General features: G+C 41.3%; 1 protein-coding gene across 2 annotated transcripts in view; it reads left to right on the top strand.

Moving 5' to 3' along the window:
• Positions 1 to 19445, top strand: part of Rnf115 (ring finger protein 115) — a 66611-nt gene extending 47166 nt beyond the window's left edge. For both annotated transcript variants that reach the window (XM_052179683.1, XM_052179684.1), the window contains 6 exons: positions 4752 to 4963; positions 12327 to 12398; positions 13407 to 13479; positions 14344 to 14437; positions 17112 to 17227; positions 18369 to 19445. In XM_052179683.1, the coding sequence (XP_052035643.1) occupies positions 4752 to 4963; positions 12327 to 12398; positions 13407 to 13479; positions 14344 to 14437; positions 17112 to 17227; positions 18369 to 18500 (699 nt within the window). In that variant the 3' untranslated portion in view covers positions 18501 to 19445. The remainder of the gene's footprint in view (positions 1 to 4751; positions 4964 to 12326; positions 12399 to 13406; positions 13480 to 14343; positions 14438 to 17111; positions 17228 to 18368) is intronic.
• Positions 19446 to 26740: the final 7295 nt, after the last annotated feature.

Raw genomic sequence — 26740 nt, 5'->3', positions numbered from 1 at the left:
GTTCTTTGTCTTGTCTTAATTTCTGCTTTATTACTTACTGCCCTGATCTTTATTATTTTTGGTCTGCTGATTTTGAGTTTGTCTTACTCTTTTTTTCTAAGACCTTGAGGTACATCATCAAGTCATTTATTTGAGTTCTGTTTTACCACTCCCACCTATCTGCTTTCCTCTTTGAACTGCCTTCACAAGTCACCAAAGATTTTGGTAAATCTCACTTTCATTTGCTTGTAGGATCCTTTTATGTTCCATGATTTTTCAGTGGGACATTGATCAGTAAAGAGGGCTTGTTAATCTCTGTCATTTCTATAGATATGCAGTTTCTCTTGCCATTTATTTCTACCCATTTCATTATAATCTGATAAAATATAAAAACTCATTTATTTTATATTTGTTAAGGCTTTTTTTTAACAGTCTAAGATGTGATCTGCTTTGGAGAAAGTCTGTGGCCACTGAAGAGGGTGTTTGCTCTGCAACTGTAGACAGGCTGTTCTGTGGCTACTGAGGAGGATGTGTGCTCTGCAGCTGTTGATAGACTATTCAGTAGATTTGATGAGTGCATTTGATCTGTGCTACAGTTTAACTTTGAAGTTTCTTTGTTGAATTTGTTTAGATGATCTGTTTGTTGGTGAGAGTAGGTTATGAAGTTGCTAGGATTATATCTGGACCTATGTGTTTCTTTATGTCTAGTGATATTTTCAAATTGAGAGGAATTCACATAAAATGTAATTCACTCTTTTAAATGTAATTACCAGTTGTAGCATGTTCACACCATTGTATAGCCATTACCACAAAGTCTAGAACACACATATCACATTCAAACATACATATTCTGTGTGTGTGTGTGTGTGAGAGAGAGAGAGAGAGAGAGAGAGAGAGAGAGAGAGAGAGAAAGAGAGAGAGTATGTGAGAGTGTATGTGAGAGAGAGTGTTTGTGAGAGGGAGAGAATGAGTGTAATGTGTGTTATGTGTTATTCTTCTGGCAGTGTCCAGTGTTTTGAGACAGGGTCTCTCCTGGCCTGAAATGTACCAAATAGGCTTTCTCTGCTCCCCAGAACTCTTCCATTAGCCCCCAATCTTTTAGCCATTTATACTTCTTATTTCTCCAGTTTCCCCACACTAACCAACCACCAATCCACTTTCTGTCTCTATGTAGGACAGTATCTATAAATGTTATCATATAAAATGTGACCTTTTCTGACTGAATTTTTTTCTACTTAGCATAATGTTTTCAAGTTTTCCCATGGTAGAGCATGCATTACTACTCCTTCATTGTGTGGCTGCACAGTACATTGTGCAGACATTCATTCTTTTCCTTTTAGTACTGGGAATTGATCCCTCAACTTCAGTATGCAGGCAGGTCTACTAGCTAAGGCCTAGCTCCATGTGACTTCCTGTGTCTCTCTGTTAGCTGACAGACACTGGACATTTACACTTATTATTCTTACACTTACTATTACTTAGGAGTAGTTCTGCTATTAATATATTTGTACATGTTTCTTTGTGTTTTATATATATTATCTATATATTTAAATTATATATATGTATATATATATAATTATTATATTTGTTTTTGTTTTTGTTTTTTTCAAGTGGATTTAGTTTTTTTGAGACAGGGTTTCTCTGTGTAGCCCTGGCTGTCCTGGAGCTTACTCTGTAGATCAGGCTGGCCTCAAACTCAGAAATCCACCCGCCTCTGCTTCCCAGAGTGCTGGGATTACAGGCGTGCGCCACCACCGCCCAGCTTTGTGTTATATTTATAGCTCTCTTATTTTTATAGAGATTCTTGTGTCATATAATTAACTGTTTAGCTTTGAGAAACACACCTTAACATTTTAAGTATGTGGAGGATGTGATTGCAGATGACTCAAAGCAAGGTCTGTCAAGTGGAAGACATCATCTAGTTTATTTATATTTTAAGAGGTTTGTTGATTTATATTTGTGCATCTGTTTGAGTGTATGTGCGTAAGAGTGTGCTGGTATGTGCATGTGTAGAGGCCAAAAGAGGCCCTTAGATGTCCCCCTTATCACACTCTGCCCTTCTGTTGATCCAGAGTTTTCTTGGCTAGCTTGATGCCAGCAAGGCCCAGTAGCCCTCCTGTCTCTGCCTTCCCGCTGGAGACATGTGCTTGCTGCAACGTTCGTCCATGGGTGCTGGCTTCCAGGCACCAGTCCTCCCTGTGGACCTGTGCTTAGCTGCCCAGCTCTGTCTTGTTTCTAATGACACTGGAAGCTTTGTTTTTTTACTTCTATTCAGAGTAACTTATTTTATTGTTGTTTTTCAAGACCAAATTGGTCAAACTATATAATTCTTTTTTTTTAAAAAGGACTTTTTTTTAAAAAAAATTATTTATTATATGTAAGTACACTGTAGCTGTCTCCAGACATTCCAGAAGAGGGTGTCAGATCTCATTATGGATGGTTGTGAGCCACCATGTGGTTGCTGAGGATTGAACTCAGGACCTCGGGAAGAGCAGTTAATGCTCTCAACCACTGAGCCATCTGTCCAGCCCCTGAATAATTCTTTCAAATGTTTTACTAAAACCCTGTAGTCGTTCAGTTAGTTTATACTTATGTAATCGTGTCCTGAAGACCCAGTTCTGTTAATGAGTTCTTTTCTCTTCTGCTTGTGTAAGTCTGTTCTGAGACAGGTGACCTGGAGTTATTCTTGGCCTCTGTGTTGGTTTGGAATGAAGTTCTGAGATGCACTCTTTTATTCTCTGTTCTATGGTTAGGGCACACTGTCGTCTAGGGATGAAAGTAGACTAGAAAAACACTGTTACTATTCTTTAGTACCACTTTGCATTTCCAAACAAGTAGCAAAGTTCCTCCAGCTGATGCTGAAGGTGCTTTGGACTTTCCATTTTCTTAGCCGTGATAACAATCTAAAGAGTATAGTTAACTGGGCTGGGAGATGGTTCAGTGGCCACAGCACTCACTGAGCAAGTGTGAGGACTAGAGTATGGGTCCTCAGAACCCCATGGAGAGGGAGAGGGAGAAGCACCGACTTGAGTAGTGCACTCTATAAGGTGCTCATGCGCCTGCAAGTCTGCACATGTGAGCTCTGTGAGCAACCATGCTAAAGCTCAGTGGGTCAACAAAAAATATATATACAGTACAAAAGAAAACAATAACAGAAGTAAAAAACGAAGTGGAAGAGACGTTAGAGTAGAAGGGGGCTGGTTGGGAAGCAGCAAGAGTGGAAGGGGGATGAAATGTAATGGGAGGTGTATGTGCTAAAGTCTTTATCTACACGTGTAACTAATGTATGCTAACAAGCACTCTAAAATAAAAACTAGAAAAAAAGCCAGTGAATTATAAACAAAATATTTGGATAACATTTACTTCTGAAGGTTATGAGAGGGATACATAGAGAATTTCAGTAGCTTCAGGGAGATAACGAAGAGATGGCTTATGGGCTTATATCTTCTCTACATCTTATTCATGTGCTATTTTACATGTATTGAATATATTATGGTGGTAATCTTAATATATAAAATATCCATGACATATTGGTACTGAAAAGAATGCTAAGTGGTATCCTGAGGCAATGCAAGCCTTTATTGCTTATGATACGCACAGTTAGCTAACATATTATAGTTTCTGTATTAGTTACTTTTGGATCTGTGTGACTACAGAACCTAACAGAGACAGCTTAAGGGGAGAATGATTTGTTCTGGCTCATGGTTTCGGTTTCATAGTGTTGGAGTTGGTCATGACAGGGAAGGCAGGCATGGGACAGCTCAGGTCTTGGTAGTGTGAGTGCGTGGCAGACTGTTCATTTCATCACAAAGTAGGAAGCGCAGAAACAGCTGGGTTCACGACTTCCTCAGAGGCCCCCAAAGGGGCTGTGTGGAACTTTTGAGCTTCTAGCCTTTTTATGCTAGGATGTTGCTTGGGTTTGGTGTCTGCATCTTTCTACTTGAAAATAAAATTCTTTTGAAGCAGAAGATCTCTTTTTGAAAAAAGCTTGTTTTGGACTAAAGAGATGGCTCAACAGTCAGGAGCACTTGATACTCTTGCAGAGGATGGGTGTGGGGTTCCCAGCACCCGTGTTCTGTGGCTCATAACAGCCTGTAACCTTAGTTCCAGGTAATCCTATGTCCTCTTTGACTCCCTTGAACACTGCATTCATGTGTGTAAACCTACTCAGAGACACACAGAGTTAAAAAAAAAATCTTTGTAAAGATTAGTTTACTTTTACTTTTCCCCTTTGCTTACTGATCCTCCCAAACCCGCCTCTCTCCCTCCCATATTAACAACAAAAATGTGTACAACCAAGGCTCTTATCAGACGAACTGCACCACTTTGGCATAGTTTTGACCCACCCTGTCTTTGATGCCAGTGTCTAGTCAAGAGATGTATTTTAAAGACATCTATCTATCTCTACTTCATAGTGATAAAGTGTTCTTTACAAGTGGAGAGATATATTTGTTTTGTTGGGAATGCAGATGCCATTTGTGACAAAACATAAAAGATAACACTGATTTGAACTGTTAGTTATGCTTGGGCTGGGCGTCCGTGCCAGCCTTTAGCTCATAGCATATTTCTGGAGGGGACACTATGCAAAGGCACGTGGATATGGGTATTAGATAACTGTTAAGGAAAAGAGCTAGGCATTTGCTTGCTTATATATGTAGACAATTATTTTAAGTTTTAAAATTTTTAAATTTGTTTACAATCAACTAGTATAAGGGATTGAACCTCCCACATTCTAGACTAATGTGCTTTTTTTTTTTTTTTTTTTAAACTAGCTTTGGGACCATCTGGATCACACAATGTTTTTACAGGATTTTAGACCATTTCTAAATAGCAATCCACTGGACCAAGATAATAGAGCCAATGAGAGAGGTCACCAAACTCACACTGACTTTTGGGGACCAAGCCGGCCTCCAAGGTTGCCAATGACAAGAAGATACAGGTCTCGGGGAAGTACTCGTCCCGACAGGTCGCCAGCTATCGAAGGGTGAGTTGTTGTTTGAGTTCTTAAGGGCTGTTTAAATTGTTACTGGCACAATCTAATGTTTATAAAGTCCTCAGACTTTTGTGGACAAGACAGAAATAAAAACAATGATGAAAATGAAGCTAAATTGAATGTCATACTCAAGAATTATTTAAGGATTGGTGAAAAAAGAGAGAGTGGTATCTAATACACATCAAATTTTAGAAAAGGCTAAGTTTGATACTTCATGCTTATAAGCACTTGGCAGGTTGTGAAGAGCATGAGTTCAAGACCAACCTGGTCTAAATATTGAGATCATGCCTCAAAAAGACTGTGGTAGCACATACCTTTTTTCCCAGCCCTAGAGAGGCAGAGGTAGATGGATTTTTGGAAAGCCACTCTGGTCTACAGAATGAGTTCCAGGATCATACAGTGAGACCATGTCTCCAAAATAAAAAAGAAAATAGATAAAAAGAAAAAAAAGGAAAAGGAAAAAGAAATTTGGAAGATACCAAAAGGTAAACCAAGTATATCCCATAACCTGGGATGTGCCTTAGTTATGAATGAAAGCACAGAATTGTGCATGTGGTTTCTGAGGGCCAAGAGCCCACTGTGGCAGGACAGCATGGCGGCAAGCAGCAGACAGTTTGGCTGGAACTGAGAACTCAAATCTCCATCCATAAGTAGGAGGCAGAGGGAGGGTGCAATGGGAATGTCTTGGCTTTTGAAACCCCTAAACCTGCCCCTGGTGGTACATCTGTTCCAACGAGGCACGCCTCCTAATGCTTCCAAATAGTTCCAACTGTTGGGTGCCATTCTTATTCAAACCACCGCACAATGCAAAGATCTGTATTTAAAGACTTAAATAGATGAGAATCGCAGGCTTAATATGGGATTGCACTAGCATATCTCTACCCCCATCTTAAAACCAAGTCTTTTTTTTATAAGCTATTTAGATCTACCTGGTAGCTCAGGCTGGTTTTGAATTCCAGATCCTGGCTGGGCGTGGTGGCGCACACCTTTAATCTCAGCACTTGGGAGGCAGAGGCAGGTAGATTTCTGAGTTTGAGGCCAGCCTGGTCTACAGAGTGAGTTCCAGGACAGCCAGGGCTGCACAGAGAAACCCTGTCTTGAAAAACAAAAACAAAACAAAACAAAACAAAAAAAAAAAAAAACCAAAAAACTCCAAAAAACTAAAAAAAACCCCAAAAAAACAAAAATAAGAATTCCAGATTCTCCTGCTTTAGGCTCCCAGTGGGTAGGTGCATGCCACCAAGCTTACTTTATAATACATTTTGTTAAAGGAAAGGGAATCTTTTTCTACTGCCTCTTACTCTGTGCTCAGAATATTTCCTTTACTGAGCACTGTGCCCTAATGTTTCCTGCGCACAGATTTGAGGGAAGCTAGAAGTATAGCGTTAACTTTGTATGCCTTACTGTGAGGTGGCAAGGAGAATGGTGTGGAGAATGGTTTATGATCAGCCCGCTGCAGTGGCAGCTAATCACTTACAGTAGAATAAATGGCATGCTTGAACGGGGTTTGGTGGCACATGCTGGCAACCCCGCATTGGGAGAATCAGGAGTTCAAGCTGGCTTCAGCTCTCTAGGGAGTCTGAGGCCAATCCAGGCTCCATAAGCCTTTAGCTGAAACACCAAACTAAACAACAATAAAAAGTATGTATCAGGTGAGTTGTACTGTATAGTCAATATTTTTCAATATATAGCAATCTTCCAAGGATTTTTATTGTATTTATTTTCAGTTTTGTACATTTTAGTCATTTAAATTATTTCTTGATGAATTCTTTCCTTTATATAATCACTATTATATATCTTTAAATAGGCCTACCTGTTTAAAGGCCTTTAAATAGGCCTAAGATTTTTAATCTTATTGCAATTTTAGATGCATTGTAAAGTGAGGCAGCATGTTTTTATATGCCCAAATGTGGACCGCATCGTCAGTATCAGTTTTTTTCCTCTTACTTTTCTTACCAAGTGGAGACTCTCCCCCCCCCCCCCCCCCCCCCCCCCCCCCCCCGCCCCAGACAGAGTTTCTCTGTGGAGCCCTGGCTGTCCTAGAACTCACTCTGTAGACCAGGCTGGCCTCAAACTCAGAAATCTGCCTGCCTCTTCCTCCCTAGTGCTGGGATTAAAGGTGTGCGCCACCACTGCCTGGTGGAGACTATTTCTTGAATTATGACTAGAAAATACCAGATTGCTTGCTAAGGGTTCTTTACGTAGGGAATGGGTGTGGAACCCACTTTTCACTACTGGGACTCTTAACAGTCTGCTGTCAGGAATCTGGGATGCATCTCCCAACACTCACATGCTTTCTTATGAAGATCCAAGGAGAATACTAGTTTTTTTACTTTATAAAGATACTATTCTTACAGCTGCTGCAACCACCCTGCAAGCTATGGATGGAGGGTGTGGCTGATAAGGAGGGCAGCGGGGTGAGGGGACAAAGAGGGATGTGCTCTACTGACTTCGTCCCCACCCTCTAAACCCAGTTTCTATTGCTTATAATCTTCCCACAATGCTCTGTTTAGACTAAAACACCAGGTTATTAATACCTTTCTTCCTATTAGACATAAGTTCCAAGAAGAAAGGGACCATTATTCCTGCCATGATAGTTGGCATATTATGAGTTTTGTATCTTTCCTTGGCGTAAATTTGTAGCCCAGATTGGCCTCAAAACCTTTCAGTTGTCCTGCCTCAGCCTCCCTGGTACTAGATTGTAGGGGTGAGCCACTATACCCTGAAAACAAAATAATAGTGTATGGGCTGGAGAGATGGCTCAGCGGTTAAGAGCACTGACTGAGCTTCCAGATGTCCTGAGTTCAATTCCCAGCAACCACATGGTGGCTCACAACCATCTGTAATGGGATCTGATGCCCTCTCCTGCTGTGTCTGAAGACAGCTACAGTGTACTCATATAAATAACAAATAAATCTTTAAAAAAGTAATAGTCACTGGGCGGTGGTGGCGCATGCCTTTAATCCCAGCACTTGGGAGGCAGAGGCAGGCGGATTTCTGAGTTCGAGGCTAGCCTGGTCTACAGAGTGAGTTCCAGGACAGCCAGGGCTACACAGAAAAACCCTGTCTCAAAAAAGCCAATATATATATATATATATATATATATATATATATATATATATATATATAATATTATATTGTATTATAACTGTGTTAGTTATTATACATTTCTGGTACATAATATTTGGCAAAAGCAGTTAAAGGTTTACTTTAGCTCCCAGTTCACGGGAGAGTGCATAGGAATCAGGGAGGCACAACGTGAGGCTGTGGCGGCACTCTGTCTGCAGGACACAGAGATGAGTGCTGCTGCCCAGTTCTCTCTGCTGCTCAGGCAGCTCACGCCATCAGCCCATGGAGTGTGCTACCCATGGCTTCGATGGGTCTTCTACCCCAACTAAATGAACCTATTCTAGGAAATCCCAAACCCAGAAATTTGTTTCCATGGTGATTCTAGATCCTGTAAAACTGATAATCAAGATTAATCGTTTTGGAAACCAAAAGTGTAACTGTTTTAAAAAGACACCGAGACTCACTAAAATCAGGAAGAATGGGATACTGCTAAGCCTCTTTTGAAAACTAAGAGTCAGTGCAAGGCTGCAGAGATGGTGGCTCAGAAGTTAAGAGCACTGGCTGCTCCTCTAGTGGTTCAGGTTCAGTTCCCAGTGCCCATCAAGATGGCTCAGCTGTGACTCCAGGTCCAGAGGATCTGATGCCCTCTTCTGGTTTTTACACTGCATACATAGACATACATGCAGCCAAAATACTCATACACATACAAATAAACACATTTGAATTAAAATAAAAAAAATAGGCATGAACACAACAAATACAGTTCATCTATGTAGATACTATGGCTTCTTAGCTGGAAAATTCAACAAAATAAAATTAAAAAGTATGATAGATTAAAGAATTTAACTAAGTAACAAAGCTGTTTTTTAGCACTATTCCATTTAACATGAAAAGTCCTACCTGGGTGTGGCGGTGCACTTGACTCCAGCACCTTTGCTTTGTCTGCAGAGACAAGGCTTGCTGTAAGTCTGAGGTCGGTCTGGTCTGTATTTTAAGTTCTAAGGCAGTGAAGGCTCCACTATGGAGTACTATCTCAAAACAAAACAACTAACTAAAAAGAGGCACTCCTGAGGCAGCTTAGTTGGTAAAGTCTCTTCCTGACAAGCATGAGGACCTGAATGTGGATCCTGCGCACTCAGGTAAAGCAGCCAAATGTGGTCACAACGCCTGTGACCGTGAGGGAAGGGGGGGTAGACAGGAGGATCCCTAGAGCAGTCTAGCCAAGTGGCCAACAGAGACAACCAAGAGACTCTGGAGTGATTAGTATTGGACCAAGATAATAACAATTAAAGTATTTGCATGTGGTGAGATTACAGTGCTTTAAAGGTATGTCAGCATGTTAGGAAATAGAACTTGAGAACTTCAGTGTTTTTTTTTTGTCTTCATGGAAGTATAAATGGAAAATAGAATATTGTTGGCACATATTTCTCTACCCACAGAGCAATCTCCCTATTCTGTATGTGTCCATAGTGGTTGTGTTACCTGTTTTGAAAGTACATTATAATTTTGTTTTATAGATTATATTAAATTAATTTTTAATTTATTTTTACCGTAGCTTCATCCTCATAACAACTTCTGTTCATTTGAGTAGCAGTGTAACTTTTTAAAATCTGCTTCTCAAGCTCTCAGCTGCGCTTGCCATGGTCTACATCCTGCCTAATTCAACAGAGAGTACTTTTCCTTTAAGAAAGTCGCTGTTGAAGATTAGCCTTTGTGAGATTATCAGTGTGTTCTAACCAGGAGTTCCTCTGAAATACGCATTTCCTGTGGCTGTTCACTGATGTAGAACACTTTTGCTAACATAAAAGTGAACTCACATTATTTGTTTATTCTACAATTATTTATTGAAGGCTCATAGTGTATACTTTGTCCTGTAATGGTAGGTGTTTAAATTATATCTCATTTATGAGTAATCAGAGTCAGAAAATACTAACTCACTTCATCTTCAAATGAAGCTGACTTGTGCCAGAAGACCCAATTGTCGATTGACATCTGGGGGTATTGTGTCCTAATAGCTACCTGATACCATCTTTGGATTTCTCAGACACCAAGAAATAAAAATGAGTTGGAGAGCCATCTAAGAAGCCACTGCCTTATCCTAAGCTAGAACTGCCAGTAACTTAGATGAGCATGTTAAGGACTTGCTTGAGTCTGTCCTTGCATATGGGCTACAGCAGCATGCAACAGAAAGAGAGACAAGGAGGGCACCAAGGCTGCTGGCCTGAGCGACTAGAAAAGTGGGGGCACGGTGACAGGGAAAGCACTAAAAAGGAGAGTTTGGAAGAAAAAATTGGGGATTATTTAATTTGGGACATAGTGAGTTTGAAGTGTTTATTACACATTCAAGTGGAGGGTATCAAGTGCAGGTAGTGAGCAAACAGCACATTTGGCTGGAAATAAAATATGGAAGTTATTGCCTGTTTGTGGCATTTTAATTTAGAAAGTTGGATGGAAGAAGGAGGAGGAGGAAGAAGAAGAGGAGGAGAAGACATTGTTGTAATCATGAAGATAGAAAATAGAATTTCTTGGCATGGCGACTATAAGAACTCTGGCTTGCTCAGTTCTTACAGAACCCAAGACGACCAGCCCAGGGATGGCACCACCCACAAGGGGCCCTCCCCCCTTGATCACTAATTCAGAAAATGCCCCACAGTTGGATTTCATGAAGGCACTTCCCCAACTGAAGCTCCTTTCTCTGTGATAACTCCAGCCTGTGTCAAGTTGACACACAAAACCAGCCAGTACAGTGACCTATACCTGTGCTTCCAGCACTTAAGAAGCTAAGGCAGGGGAATTGCTGTGAGTTTGAAGCCTCCTGTATTCCATAGAAATATTAGTCTAGATGGTGCTACAGAATGAGATCTTGCCTCAAGGAAAACCAAAACAAAACCAAAAAAATAACAGAAAGAAAAGAAAAAGGGAAAACAGAACTCAGAGAACAGCCCTGGGAGAATGAACTGGGCACAACATGGAACTGTGTGAGGGGCCTCCGGTGGGCTCAGCGTGGGACTCCCCTCTACATTTGTGGGTTCATTTTGATCCTCTGTAGACTTGTAGACATCTAACTCCCCTCACATACTTTTAACATTTACTCTTTAATAAGAAATTATGTAACCACAAGAACTAAAACAGAAAAGTCAGTATAAATAGTGTGTATATTAGCTGAGTATAATTTTTGAGCAAAACTTACTGAAACCACTCTGAGCAGTCTCTCTTTTGTACTTCTGATAAAACTGAGCCACCTTCTAACTTCTAGAGGGTAAGGAACATAGAATGAAGAATGAATCCCTGTTAAGGAGATGACCCTGGCAGACTCCGCATTTCTAACAGTCTGGCTGCAGAATTTCAGGGGACGAGGCTGCTTTCTCACTGTCATTTCACCAGTGTGGTAATTGAGTCTTCATGCTCCTGGTAAGCAGGAGGGGCTGTGTGAACTACTCCAGCCTACATTTACTGTCTCATTCTTTGTGCAGTTCTGCCATTGAGCAACAGCTTAGTTAGGTGGTTCTGCAGACAGTTCTAGTGAGGTGGTCGTTAGCATGCCTACTGTGGGATAGTCATTTGAATACTTGAGCTGGACATGGAAGATCTGCTTCCAAGATGGCTCTGATTTTAAAATTAGCAACAGGAGGCCTTAGTTTGCTCACCATATGTGTCTCTTCATAGACCTTTTCCTTGTCCCCATGACTTGTCAGTTCTTCTAGAGTAAATGATCCAATATAGATACAGGTAGAAGGAAAGAAATCACGATAACCTTTGGCATTCTAATCTTGCAAGCCACAGTCACTTCTGTCATATCTTATCTAGAAGAAGTGAGTCACTAAGTCCAACCTAGCTTTGAGGGAGAGAAGTATTGAATAATTTATAGACATATTTGTTCTATAGTCTGATATGGCTGATAATCAACATAATCAAAGTTATGTTGATTAGCTTAACGCCTTTTTAAAAAAGGAAATGGGTCCAGAATTTCACTGGGCAGCATCCTTTGGACCCTTTCTCTCCCTGATGTCAAAGATCCAAGGAAATATTTTGAAAACCACATCATAACATCAGGTCATTTTCTAACCTAATTTAAAAAATTGTGTTAGTCTAAAAATGGCAGAACTCACAAAGAGCAATAATGAACACATGTACCACAGGTAGCAGACTGATTTCTGTTGGTGTCTTTTGTATAACAAGCCATAGAAACTGTTGTGGTTTAGAGTGTTGATTGTTGACTAGTCAGCCATCATTGTCTATAGACAATCTGGTACTGCTTTATCTCACTTTTCTTCTCTTTTAACAGAATAATACAACAGATCTTTGCAGGATTCTTTGCAAATTCTGCCATTCCTGGATCCCCACACCCCTTTTCCTGGTAAGTGACCATTATCTATATTGCATTGCTTGAGTACTGCCTTTTCAGGAGCATAGAGAAAGCTAACCTGCAAAGGTGAGTATGTGGATATGCCTGGGATATTGGATTACTTTCTTTTTTTTTAACCAAACCCAAACTCAGTCAGAACTCACTTTTCCTTGTTGATGTTCAGGACTGCTACCCTGGTCCCCTAAGATACTGCTTGACATGCCTGGTTGTTTTCTGCCTTGGTCTGAGTTTTATTGGGTGGGGAATGAGATGGTCCCTGCCAGGCTTCGAATCTATTTTGTAAGCTTTTCTTACGGACCACACAGGAAGAATTCCTGAAGTTGAGAACAACATATCATTTTACCTTCTTTTCTTAAAGTAAGAAAGTTTCCCAAAACAAACAAAGACACACTTAGTTCAGTAGCAGTGACACTTAGGCATGGTAGGGCTTACAAACAGTGTCTTCCTAGGGCCCCCTTTCCTGCAGTTATTTGTGATTTCTAACTGCTGCAGAAGGGCTCTCTGTCCAGTCCTTCCCCGCATTTGCTCCACTTGACAGCCTCTGGTTAGTGTGGTTTGGTGTAGCTAGAGCCTGCCTGTCACTCAAGGCGCTGCACCACAGCACCGAGTCCCTTCCTGAGTGCTCTGAGCCACAAGTCACAGGAACTGCTGTGGCTGCTTTTCTACCAAAAGTCCTTACTGTACAGGGCATGTGCCACCTCTTTGAACAAGGGAAGTCTGCTGTAGATTTGGGCCAGCCAAAACACAAACTTTTTTTTTAACCCACAGTGTGTCCTGTAGCAGTTAGAGGGCATCACATTTTGTCCCAGTTAGGTAAAAATTGTTGAGAATAAAAGCATATTTCTAGATAATCTGCTTAACTTTTCAAATACAGAGACTTTGGATTGTAGAGGACTAGTGGCTTACAGCTGAGAGCAGAACTCCACTGCTAGATCCACTGTGGATGCGGCAGAGAGCCTCCTCACCCACCTGATCCTGTCTGTCTTGTCTCATGTACAGGAGCGGGATGCTGCACTCCAACCCTGGGGACTATGCCTGGGGTCAGACAGGCCTTGATGCCATTGTAACCCAGGTGAGGGGCTGCCTCTGGAGAGGGTGTCTGTCTGATGTGTCTCATGGTCCACAGACTACTGCATTCCTTCTGCTACTTTCTGAAATGTCAATCACTCTGCTCTCATCAATAGTGTGAGCTTTTGGGTTTCTGTTTTTACTAAGTGGGTGGATGGGCTATGGGCATGGCCTAGTTTCCATGTTCCTACTAGGCATCCCAGGATTTCTAGAGAATGACTTTACCTCTGGAAGAAGTAAATACTTATCCCCGTAACAAGCAGGTCATTGTAATTTGTCCTCTTGTTCAGTCCTATGAGGAACAGACGCTTCATGGAAGAATAGGGTCTCCTGTGCTGAAGCAGGGGTCCTGCCAGAGCGAGCGAAGTAGAGGAAGGAAGCAGAGAGAGCTTCCCATGCTGTACCATTGCTTCCACTTGTTTGTGCTCATTTTAACTTGCCTGGTCTTCATTTCCCTGTGGACTGCTGAGAATAGGAAGCATGGTGTTCATTTCTAAGTCTTCTCATAAACAGTAATATGTACATCTCTTGGCTTTATGCTGCTTTCCATACTCCCATGTCTTCCTTCTGACTGAAATTTTGAACCAGTTTACTATTGGTTTTTATTAAGTTGTAATTTTACCCAGGAGATCACAACTCTTTTGAGATCTTAAATGTGCTTTATGCCCAAGGGTGGGCCCTTCAGTTACGAATCTTCCTTAGAATCACACTGGTGTTCCTCTGACATTGGAAAGCAGCTGTGAGTGTCCCAGCACCCGGGCCCCGGGAGGAGTCCTGCAGAAGCTCAGAGCCTATACTGTCTGTCCTCAGCTGGATGGGCTCTCCCCAGTGATGGAGATAATTAGCACTGCTGCCTCTTCCTTTGTAGCTTCTTGGACAGCTGGAAAACACAGGTCCCCCTCCAGCTGACAAAGAGAAGATCACATCTCTCCCAACAGTGACAGTAACTGAAGAACAAGTCAGTAAGTTTACTTTCATATTTGTTCTGACTTCCTATGACATCTAATGGAACATTGTGCATTTCTCTTCTAAAGGTAGGATCCCTAACATTTCTGTCTGGCTACCACATATGGAGGGTCTAATTAGCATGCCTGCTTTCTAGGTCCCACAAGCAATAGATAATTGTTTGTACAATGTTTGATTATAATTAGTATAAAACTTATTATTGGAAACAAAATGCACTAAGTGATTAAAAAAGCTGTTGAAAATAGTGTTGGGCCCATGACTCCATAGGGAGGAAAGGAGGACAGATATGAGGCTGGGGATTCATTTCTCATGTAAGGTCCAGTCAGGTAAATAGAGACATGTTTTGAAAACATTTTTACCACCTAAACTTGAAACGTGTCTTGCATTTTGAAGGTTTTCTAAACAAGCCCCTCCTTTCCCTATCTGGTCAGAGTTTATCTGCTCCTCAAGTCAGAGGTCATTCCAGATCCAATTAAAGAGCAGTTTACATTTGACTCAAGCAGCATAGCCCTGCTGGTATTCTCCTGTGACCTCACCTTTCTGAAAGGGGGCCATCAGATGGAGGCGTGAGGTGTGAGAGGTCGTTAGGAAGGTTCTCCTGGAAATGTGTTCAATGCAGTGAAAAGGATTGAGAGTAGAAGCAGAGATTGGGGAGACTGTTGCTGAGGTTCAGATGGGGTTCTAGTAATGGTTGCAATGCTGACAGGAAGGAAAAGACAGATTTAGAAGTGTGAGTTTTGGATTGTCATGGAGGCACACACACACACTCTACATAGTGAGTTCTAGGTTAGCCAGGGCTACATTGTGAGATGAAAGGGGGGGGGGAGGAAGGGAAAGAAAAAGAAAGAAAGAAAGAAAGAAAGGAAGGAAGGAAGGAAGGAAGGAAGGAGGAAGGAAGGAAGGAAGGAAGGAAAGAAAGAAAGAAAGAAAGAAAGAAAGAAAGAAAGAAAGAAAGAAAGAAAGAAAGAAAGAAAGAAAAAGAAGAGAAATTTCAATTTTGAAAAGAGTTAGTTTTATTATTGATTATATAGTAAGATGAAGGAAGCAAAGGATTATTAAAGATGATTGTAAGGTTCCAGAGCTTTATAAAGGCAGCACTGCCACCACATCGGGTGATGGCAAATCATGAACTGGCCCTGGGCCTGATGAGGAGATTCTGTGACAGTTTTAATTCTGAATGTATTGATTCTGAGGTGCTAGTTGAGAGTCCAGGTAGAAACAAGTGGGATGGTCTTGAGGTTGATATTAGGGAATCAGCTGGTGTGAAGTTTTGTGTGTATTTGGATTGCTAAAGAGTTGAATTGGGCTGCTGCCTGGAAGGCTGTGGCGGCAGCTGGGGCAGGAGAGTGAGAGCCAGAGTTAGGATGGGGGCCAGGAGGGAAAGGGAGGAACAGTCACTTCCTCCTTGATCATCATCATCCTAGCTCAGCCATTATACTATTAACCAAATTTCTGTAATTCAGGGTTTGCCACTTAGAGCCCTTACTACAGAAGCCATTTCCTCTGAGGAGAACGGCGTCTGTTGATTGATTTGGAGTCCTGCGTGCACTTGTCCTCTGTAGTTTTGAAGTACCATCTCCTAGTATAGCCTTTAACGACTTCAGAGGACCTTGGGACAGCTACACTGAATAGCCTAGTAAGTCAAAGAACAGGAGACAGGGACTTAGAACACTGGGTAGACACCGCTAGGGTGCTCAGTCCCTCAGATGGTGGACAGGTTGCCAATATTTACTAGGCAGGACCTGGCTGACAGAGGCTGTCACACATTTGGGAAGATGCTTTCCCTGTTTTATTTAATAGACAAGTAAGTTTCTTCTTACCTGTTTTTGTTTTGTTTTTGTTTTTGTGGTTTGTTTTATTTGGTTAGGCAATTTTTAAACATTTATTTATTTATTTGTTTAATGTATTTGAGTACTTTTTCTGCATGTAAGCCTCCATGCCAGAAGAGAGCATCAGATTCCATTATAGATGGTTGTGAGCCACCATATATGGTTGCTGAGAACTGAACTCAGGACCTCTGGAAGAATAATCAGTGCTCTTAACCACTGAGCCATCTCTACAGCCCTGCTTACCTATTTAAAAACTCCATTTATTTTCTGTATGTGGGCACATGTACCACAGTGCATGTGTAGAGATCAGATAACTGTGGGAGTTGATTTTCTTCTTCCATTGTGTGGGTCCCGCCCCAGGGACTAAACTTAGGTCATCAGGCTTGGTAGCAACCTTTTTATTCTCTAAGCCAGCTCAGTGGGCCAGCTCTGCTGATTCTCCTAACTCAGTACACTAGATAGGGCCTGTTATATGATTCCTACTAGGTCTGTTGAAATTGGCCCCATTCGTCTCCATGTCTGTTACCATTTCTGTCTCCACTTTGAATACAATTCTTATTTCTCATTGCCAAAACTTTTCTCCCCTATCCCCTTGGTGTGTATGGTGGTGGTGGGGGGGGGACCACACCTGTGTTTCTTGGGTTTTAGAGACATCTGGTTTGGTTTTGTTCTTTTTTGTTTGTTTATGAGGTAGGCTTTGTAGCCCAGGTTAGGCTTGACCATCTGTGCTTCTGCCTCCATCGTGCTGGGGTTATAGGCCTGCATCACACACCCAGCTCTTGGTTGTTTTCCTTTCTTCCTTTTGCTTGTTACTTTAAAAGTGCACATCTTCTTCCAACAGATACGGGTTTAGAATGTCCAGTATGCAAAGAAGATTACACAATTGAGGAGAAAGTCCGGCAGTTACCCTGCAACCACTTCTTTCACAGCAGCTGCATCGTGCCGTGGTTAGAACTGGTGAGTACAGCGGCTTGACCTGTGATAGGGCCGCTGGCAGGTTAGCTTTGGTTAGGCGAGGCAGGTTCAGAAGAAAGATGGAGTTACAGTTCAGAGAGCCTAGTAGATGAGACTTTAGCCTCCTGGCCTGTCCTAGTGCTACTGACATTGTTTTGTTTAGTTATTATCCTGTTTTAGTGCTTCTAACCACAGGACAGCACATAGCCCACCGTGACACTCCACAGGACAGTGGCTGTTCCTAGGCTAACTGGGCAGAGTTAGAAAGTTATAACAGAATTAGTATAGAATAGCCTACAGGGCCGAGAACACATACTCTCTGTCCTTTAAAGGTTCAGTTTTTATTTCCTAGCCATGTCTCTCTGTGTGGTTGAAGTGGGTGAGCACAGGTGCCCTTGGAGGCCAGAAGAGGGTTTGTATTCCTTGGAACTTTGGTTACAGGCCATTGTAACTCCTGGGTGCTGGGAACGGAATTCATTCTTCTGCAAGAGTGGAGCATGCTTGTAGCTGCCGAGCATCTCTCCAGCCCCTCTCTGTCCCTTTAAAGAAAAAGTTTGCTTAGTCTCACCGAGTCCACATGAAGAAATGGTTGATAGTTACCTTTCTGTCATAGTAGAGGTCATGGTTAGTAGTTACTTTTGTTTGCTGTTAATGTGTTAGCTTTTATTAACTTCTTGGTTTGAATCATGACCATTCTGCCTAAAATTCTATCCATGAAATATCCTGGTATGGTACTTTTCTAGTGGTCAGCTCATAGACAGGTTCATTAAATCATAATTGGGGGTGAGGTGGCATGTGGGTATACAGGCATACATGCGCATGGGAGGCAGAGGTCAACCTTAGATGTTGTTCCTTAAGAACTGTTCACTTTGATTCTTGAGACAGTGTCTCTGGTTGGTTGACCCTGAACTAAACAGATCAGACTAACCTGGCTGGCCACAAACCCCACGTATCTGTGTGTGTATGCCTCCTTAGCAACAGTTTTACAGACATCTGTCACTGGCATTTTAAGTGGGTTCTGAATTTGACTGTAAACCTTTTACTGACTGAGTCGCCTCCCCAGCTTGGTGTGGGGTTTCTAAAGTGTCAGGTATCCAGTGTCTCAGGCCATGCTGTTTACATGGGTTGTAACATTCTGTTTCAGCACGACACATGCCCAGTGTGTAGGAAGAGTTTAAATGGTGAGGACTCTACTCAGCAAACCCAGAGCTCTGAGGCCTCTGCAAGCAACAGATTTAGCAATGACAGCCAGCTACATGACCGATGGACTTTCTGAAACTAAAGACTACACCTGAACCAGGGCTGCCTGTGTTAGTCCTGTTATCATAGCTGTAAATTGTATCAAAACTAAACAAACAAAATAGTAGATGGATTTAGGAATCATGTAAGAAACCCCAACCCATATATTAATGCAAATGAGTGTATTTCTTCTCTAAATTTAAAGTTAGGACTTACAGATGGAATTGTATCGACAACCAAATGCCTCTTGTTCCTGAATTGAGTGATAGTTTTGTAAGTGTGAAACTTAATTATGTCAGTTTTCTCCTGCCTGAGTAAAATCAATTCCTTAAAGTCTAGTTAGGGTTCCACTGTCGTGTTGTCATGTAATGGGTGTCTCTACCTCCTCCTCCATCTCTATCCTACCATTAGTGGATCTCAGAACAAATACAGAGAAGCCAGAGCCCTAAGGTCTTGTTATATAAAGTCTTTTTTTCTTAATTATACAAGAATACAAGTACCTACTCTTGGCCCCATTAGCAATGCAGGGGTCTGAGACTCTAATGCTGTTCTGTCTTAATCATCAAGGAAATTACAGTGGGAAGGAAAAGTGGCGTGTCACTATACACTTTGATTTTCTTATTTTAGTTCAGGAAGCACAGTTTCCCTAAAAATGACCATGGCATGTCTTACTTAGTCTTGGGTTGGTAGAAATCTGATTGTGGTTCCTCTGTGACATTAAATTGAGCAGCATATAGACATGGAAAGACAGACATGGGGGACTTTTACTACTGAGATGTTCTTAATGACCCTCAACTCACTGTTTATTGTCTTTCATACTAGGAACCTTATAATAATTTTCTTCATAAAATAATTTCCTTCAAAAATACAATAAATTCCTTCATTAAAAAATAGGATTATTTTATTACTCCTTCTACACCAGTTCACAGTTTGGTAATTCATTGTTATTTAGGAATTAAAATTGTATATTGTCTTGCTTTAATTTGTAAAGCCCATTTTTCATGTCTGAAACTTTTCCTGTTGGGTTTAGTTGGAGCTCTACTTGGAATCAATCTGATGACTGTAATCATGCCCAACAGCTTAGCAGATGCTCCGTGTAACACACAGACCATGGTACTTTAACTTCTACAGTCTCTAAGAGGGCATTCGGCTGTCTGGCTGTTTGGCTGTTTCCCAGACCTACTCAAATTTTAGTGCTCTGTAATAGGCACCTCGGACTTCCAGGTTAGTTTATGCTAAGGATTTGGCATATTTCAGACATTCAGAACCATCAGATCTTATAGAAAGAGACATGTCATGAAACGTTGGCCTGTGCGGTGGTGATGGCTAAGGAGTCCCAGGCTCCTCAGTGAGCCAGTGTGAAGTCTAGGAGAGCACTGAGTGAAGTTCTAGTCCCAGGGGAGCTGATAGTTTAGTTGCAAACCCACCAGGCAGGAAAGACAGGTATCCCAGTGTAGACATTTGGGTAAAAGGAGCTAAAGCATCCCCTGACTTGAGAGAGAACAGCCTTTTTGTTCAATTCATGTCCTCATTTGTTTGGGCTTCAGAGGAATAATGCTGCTTTTCAGCCAACTGAAAATGTTAATTTCATTTAAAAATGCCTTCACATAAACCCCGTGAATAATGGTTGAGTGTCTGCAACCTATTCAGATTGCCACATAGACTTGACCGTCACAAGGAGGGAACATAAAGATCCATGACCTGATTCTCCTGCCACGTGAGCAAAGCTTAGTTTCTGGTAAGTGTCTAGGTTGGCTCGGAGGCTGCGGGGTTGGCTTGTCGTCTGTGCTTAACTTCTCTTTACCTTGGCACAGTTTACTCTGGAAGTGAGAGATGTTGCCCATTGTAGGAGAGAATGGAAGAAACATTTCTATATTCGTTGGTATAACATCAGAATGTAAGCTGGGGTTAAAAGCTTATTTTCATAATGCTTTACCCTTAAATTTGAAACAGCTTAGATGCGGTGCCTGTGTCAGAAGGCTAGTAGTATCTTAGTTTCATGTCTTGCTGTGATGGCAAAAAAACAACTTAGCAGAGGAAAGGCTTATTTGCCTTGTACATTCCAGGTTGCGATCATGGTCGTGGGGGAGTCAGGGCAGGAAAGTAAAGCAGCTGGTCACATGCTTAGTTAAGCAGACCTAGGATGTGAGCGTGCATGCCCACCTGCCTCGTTCAGAACCGTGCTTCATCAGGATGAAGGTGAGGATGGCTCCTCCCACCTCAGTTAACATCCTTACAGGATTGTCCACAGGCCAACTTAATCTAGGCAATCCCCCACTGAGATTCTCAGATGATTCTTGCCTGTGAAAAGTTGACAGCTCAGAATGAAGCATCACAAGACCTTATATTAATATTAATCTCTACCCTATGAGGGCAGAGCTCAGGAGACTACTCCAATTTTGCTTGCTGTATATGGATAGACATAAATGCTTCTCTATTTGTACAGATACAGCTATTCTTATCTGCTACTCTGAAACAGTTATTTGCACATTCAGAGCACAGTAGACTTGAGAGCACGGAAGCTCGGCTGGAGCCTTGCTGCTTTCCCGGGACTGAGTGCCCTTCACATTTCAGACAGCATAGTCAAATCCATTTTCACATTGATGAGTGTTTTAGTTCCTTTTCTATTGCCTTGATAAAAGACCATGACCAAGGCAACACGTAAAAGAAAGCATTTAATTTGAAGCTCATGGTTCCAGAGTGTTGGAGTCCATCATGGTGGGGAGTCATGGCAGCAAGGAGCAGATATAGCACTGGAGTAGCAGCTGAGAGCTTATATCCTAGTTCACAAATAGGAGGCAGGTGGAGCTAGCTTTTGAAACTTCAAAGCCCCTTTGTTAGTGACACTCCTTCAACAAGGCCATACTTCCTATCCTTCCTGAAAGCTCCACCAAAGGACCAAGCATTCAGATTTATGAGCCTATGGGCATTGTTCTCATTCAAAACACTCATTCAAAAAAACATTTAGCAGATCTAAATTGGGGAGAAATGGACACATAGCCTTATCTTCCACATCTTTCAAGTGTGAAGACTGAGTTGCTGTAAGGAAGGAAAAGGAATGATATGGTATTTACAGTTAAGTTTTCCCAGAGTTCCTATTTCCAATTCTGTGAAATGTTGAGAAGCCCGAAGACTCCAGGATGGCTGCATCTCTTGCTATATGTAACTCTTTGACCCTTTGTAGTGGGTTGGCCTGATGCTAATTGTATTCTTAAGCTAATACTGGTTCCTCAAGAAGGGTTGCCTCCTTTACATACCCACATGATGCTATGTGAGTCTTCTCTCCATTTTGACTGGTCAATAAAAGGCTAGAGCCTGTGATTGGGCAGTGGAAGGGAAAGGTGGGGCTGGAGGCTCTAGAGGGGAAGGCATGTAGAGAGGAAAGAAGAGGAGAAGCTGAGGTAGACCAATACTTCAGGGCCGGAGAGAAGAAACTGCAAATAGCAAGGGGTCTTATAGATGGGGAATAAGTTAGTATAATACTAGATCTGCCCAATCTAGGCACATAGCTTATAATTAAAATATCTGGATTGTGTGTCTTTTATATAGGCTTATTAGGGTTGGAAATTCCAACAACAATCCTTTCCTTACAATATGGTCATTCTGTGTATGTGCATGTGCGCACACAACAAAACCACCAACAAAAAACAGGGATCAACAATCATTAGTTTTTGAAATCTCTAAATATCGATAGTCTCAATTCCCCCAATAAAAAGATACAGACTAACAACGAATTTGAAAATTCCATCCTTCTGGTGCATCCAAGAAACACACCTCAATATCAAAGATTGGCATTATCTCAGGGTAAAAGGTTGAAAAAAATATCCCAAGCAAATGGACCTAAGAAGCAAGCTGGTATTGCCAATTTAATATCTTAACAAAATAGAGTTCTAAACAGAACTAATCAAAACAGAGAAGAGTCCTGCATACTTATCAAAGGAGAAATCCCCCAAGATGACATTTCAATTCTTAACATCTATGCTCCAAACACAAGGGAACCCAAAGTTTGTAAAACAAATGCTACTACAGCTTAAATCACTTATTGACCCTCACACACTTGATAGTGGGAGACTTCAATACCTGACTCTCATCAGTCGGCAGTGTGGGGGTTTGAATGTGCTTGGCTCATGGGAAGTAGCACTGTTAGGAGGTATGGCCTAGTTTCATGGAGTGTGTCATTGTGTAGGTGGGCTTTGGAGGGCTTCTGGGCTCAAGCTCTGCCCAGTGTGGAAGAGAGACCCTATTCCTGGCTGTCTGCAGAAGATAGTCCTCTTCTGGCTGCCTTCATACCAAGATATAGAACTCTCAGCTCCTTTTCCAGTTCCATGTCTGCTTGGATGCTGCCATGTTTTCCACCATGATAATGGACTGAATCTCTGAAACTGTAAGCCAGCCCCAATGAACTGTTTGCCTTTATAAGCATTACATTGATCATTCTGTCCCTCCAGAGCAATGAAACTGTAACTAAGACAGATAGGAAATGCAGACAAAAACTGAACAGGGAAATAATAGAGATAATAGACATTACAAACCAAACAGAACTAATAGATATCTACAGAACATTTCACCCACGTATACCTTCTTCTCTGCACCTCATGGAACTTTTCCAAAATTGACCACATATTCAGACACAGAGTAACTATACACAGATAAAGAACATTGAAACGACTCCCTGCATCCCATCAGACTGCCACAGATTAAAGCTAGGTATCAACAACCGGGGGGAAAAAAACAAAACAAAAAACAAAACTTAAAAACTCATGGAAACTGAACAACTCTGGTGCATGAAAAAACGGGTCAAGACAGAAATAAAGAAAATGAAGACTTTCTAGAATTCAGTGAAAATGAATACACAGCTTATGGGCCACAATCAAAGAGGAAAAGGTCAGCCGGGCGGTGGTGGCGCACACCTGTAATCCCAGCACTCTGGGAGGCAGAGGCAGGTGGATTTCTGAGTTCAAGGCCAGCCTGGTCTACAGAGTGAGTTCCAGGACAGCCAGGGCTGCACAGAGAAACCCTGTCTGGGGGGGGGGGGAGGGGGAAGGTCATTGCACTAAGTACATAGATAAAATTGCAGCTATCTCATATAGCAACTCAATAGCACAACTGAAAGCCCCAGGACAACAAGGACAGCTGTAAGCACAAGCAGGAGTCAATGAGAGAACAAATCAGAATCAGTGAGAATCAACAAGATAGACAAACCCTTATCCAGACTAACTACAAGAATATCCAAATTGATAAAATCAGAGATTAAAAGGTGGCTATAACAACAGCTACAGAGAAAGTCCAGAGAATCATAAAGATATATTTTAAAGACTTGTATTCCATCAGATTGGAAAATCTTAAAAAAGAAGGTAGTTTTCTCAATAGATACCACTTACCAAAGTTAAATCAAGATCAGATAAACAATTTAAACAAACCTATAACTCCTAAGGAAATAGAAGCAGTCATTAAAAGTTTTGCAACTAAAAAAAAAAAGCCAAGGCCGATGGTTTTAGTACAGCATTCTACCAAACTGCCAAAGAAGAATTAATGCCGATACTCTTCAAGCTATCCCATAAAGTGGAAACAGAAGGAACCTTGCCCAGGTTATGTTATGAGGCTACAGTTAGCCCGATACCTGAACCACAGACTCAACAAAGAGAATTTCAGACCAGTTCCCTGTGAACATAGGGAATTTAATCTATGAACATAGATTAAAAACAAACAAACAAACAAAAAAACAAAAAAACCCTCAATACTTGCAATCTAAGAATACATTAAAAAGATCATCCACACCGGGCAGTGGTGGCGCACGCCTGTAATCCCAGCACTCTGGGAAGCTAACCTGGTCTACAGAATGAGTTCCAGGACAGCCAGGGCTATACAGAGAAACCCTGTCTCGAAAAAAATGAAATAAAAAAAAAAAAATCCACAACGATCAAGTAGGCTTCATTCCAGAGGTGCAGGGATGATTCAGCATCTATAAATCAGTAAATGTAAACAAACTAAAAGAAACCCCTCATATAATTAGATGCAGGAAAAGCCTTTGACAAAACTCCAGTCCATCACCCCTTCATGATAAAAGTCCTGGAGAAGCTCCGCATGGAGGTGCACGCCTCTAATCCCAGCACTTGGGAAGCAGAAGCAGGTAGGTCTCTGAGTTCACTTCGAAGTGAGGAATGCTTTAGAATTGGTTGCTAAAGCTGATGGGCAGACCCACTGACATCAGTGAAGGAAAACAGATTTTGGAAGAAGCAGGGTTTGTATTCAGTAGATACTTGAACTTAGTTAAGGGTTTTTCCCTCTGTAATAGAGAAATGGGAAAGTAAAAGTGCTTGTGATGTCTATTCTTGGTTGCTAACTTGACTACAGCTGGAATCAACTAAACCCACCCTGGGTTACACCTGGGTTACACCTTCTGGGTTAATCTGAGCTCCACCTTCTCGTGGCAGCCTATATAAGAACATGGAAGAAGGAAGCCAGCTCTTTGTCTGCTTGCCCTGGCTCTGGCTGGAAAGTCTCACTCCACTGGCTCTGGAGCCTGCTTCTTCAGGATTCTGGCGTGTGCTGAAGACCAGCTGAGACATCCAGCCTCCTGGACTGAACAACTAGTGGTTATTGGACTTTCTGTCGGTAACCATTGTTGGACTAGCTGGACTATACCTGTAAGCCACTCTAATAAATAATAAGTATAATTCATTAATATATGAATTATATATTGTTTGTATGAATAAATAAATATATTAATATACACTTATGAATATGTATAGAGGATCAGTTCTGTTCCTCTAGAAATCCTGGTACAATGCAGTTTGTGAGATTAATGGAGATTTGAAATTCAGATGACATTACATTTGAATGTCCTAAGTCCTCTATAGGAAGTTGGGGAAAGATTTAATGGAATGGTGTCATTCCTGTGGGAGGGAATTCTGGCTGGTCCTAATGCCCCTGTCTGGCCACACACACTGGGCACCTCAGGGTTGCTCCTCAGGTTTATAATGGAAATCAGAACAGTGTGCATGACTAGGGGCATGCATAGCTCTCACCTCAGCTAGAAAATGTTGGGGGGTTTTGCCCTTTCTTTCCTATCCGAGATGAAAGGAATATAGACATTAAGTTTGAGGTTTTTGTTTTGTTTGTGGTTTGTTTGTTTTTTTTTTAACATATCAGTTTTGTTTTGCTGACAAATTAAATGGTCTACAGAAATGAAGTCTTGTTGTAGCTTTATTTTTCTTCCCTAAGAGCCTCAGGTCTGTCAGTCATAGCTGTTGGGTTGTGGTACTTTCCCTGATCAGAAGTATGGTTCTTAAGACCTCGAATGCATTAGAGATCCTCCCAGCAAGAAGAGAAATAGCCATGTGTCTAGCAACTTTTGATGAATGAATAACAAAAAGCTGCTGTGATTTCTATATGTATTTAAATCAATTTGTCAGTTATATCCAGCTACATATACACACACATACATACATACATATATATATATGTGTGTGTATATATATGCACATAACATACATATATATAACTGGTTATAACTGTATATGTAACATATATGTAAGATATTTATTTGAACAGAAGGAAATGGGTTTGTAGGTTCTTTGTAATAGCTCAGTGACTTCACAAATTGTGAATTATTCATACAGATTTTGGGGCTTCATACATGGAAGTTCATGGACTTACTTAAAATTGTAATTGATTGTGTCAACACATTTTAAACCCAAGACAGTATTTCCCATTTCTGTTCAACTGAATCTTGAAATAACAGAAGAGACAGATTGTTTCAGACCTTTGCTTTATGGTTGCTCGTTTATTCTGCTTAGTTCCGTGCTGGTGAATATCTTGATAATCGAGCAGAGATCACGTCTTGTATGTAGACGTGTGTGTGTGTCCTTCAGTTAATACAGTATGCTATATGGAACCTTCTCTGTATGTGGTGTGGAGGTGACTGTGGTAGCTCAGAAGATTCTCTGAAGAGTAAAAAGAAAAAGACTTCTCTGTTCATGTGAGCTTAACATTTGGTTAAAATTATAAACAGGTAGAAAAGATTATAGAGAATGTAATATAGTGGAGAAAGTTTTGGAGAGTTTGGGGTCAAAATTCAGATGTCTCTCTTGGTTCTAAATATAGGGTCTTATTTGATTCTTAGAAAAACACTGTGGGTGATGTCTCCTTTACACTACTGTAACTGCAGTTCCAGGGGATCTGATGCCCTTTTCTGTGGGCACCAGGCATTCATGTGGTACACACATGCGCAGGCAAAACACTCAACACATAAAATAAAAGTAAGTTTCCCTTGCC

Source organism: Apodemus sylvaticus, chromosome 4 (genome assembly GCF_947179515.1).
Source record: "Apodemus sylvaticus chromosome 4, mApoSyl1.1, whole genome shotgun sequence".
Classification (NCBI taxonomy): domain Eukaryota; kingdom Metazoa; phylum Chordata; class Mammalia; order Rodentia; family Muridae; genus Apodemus; species Apodemus sylvaticus.
This window is presented reverse-complemented; position numbering and strand designations above follow the sequence as displayed.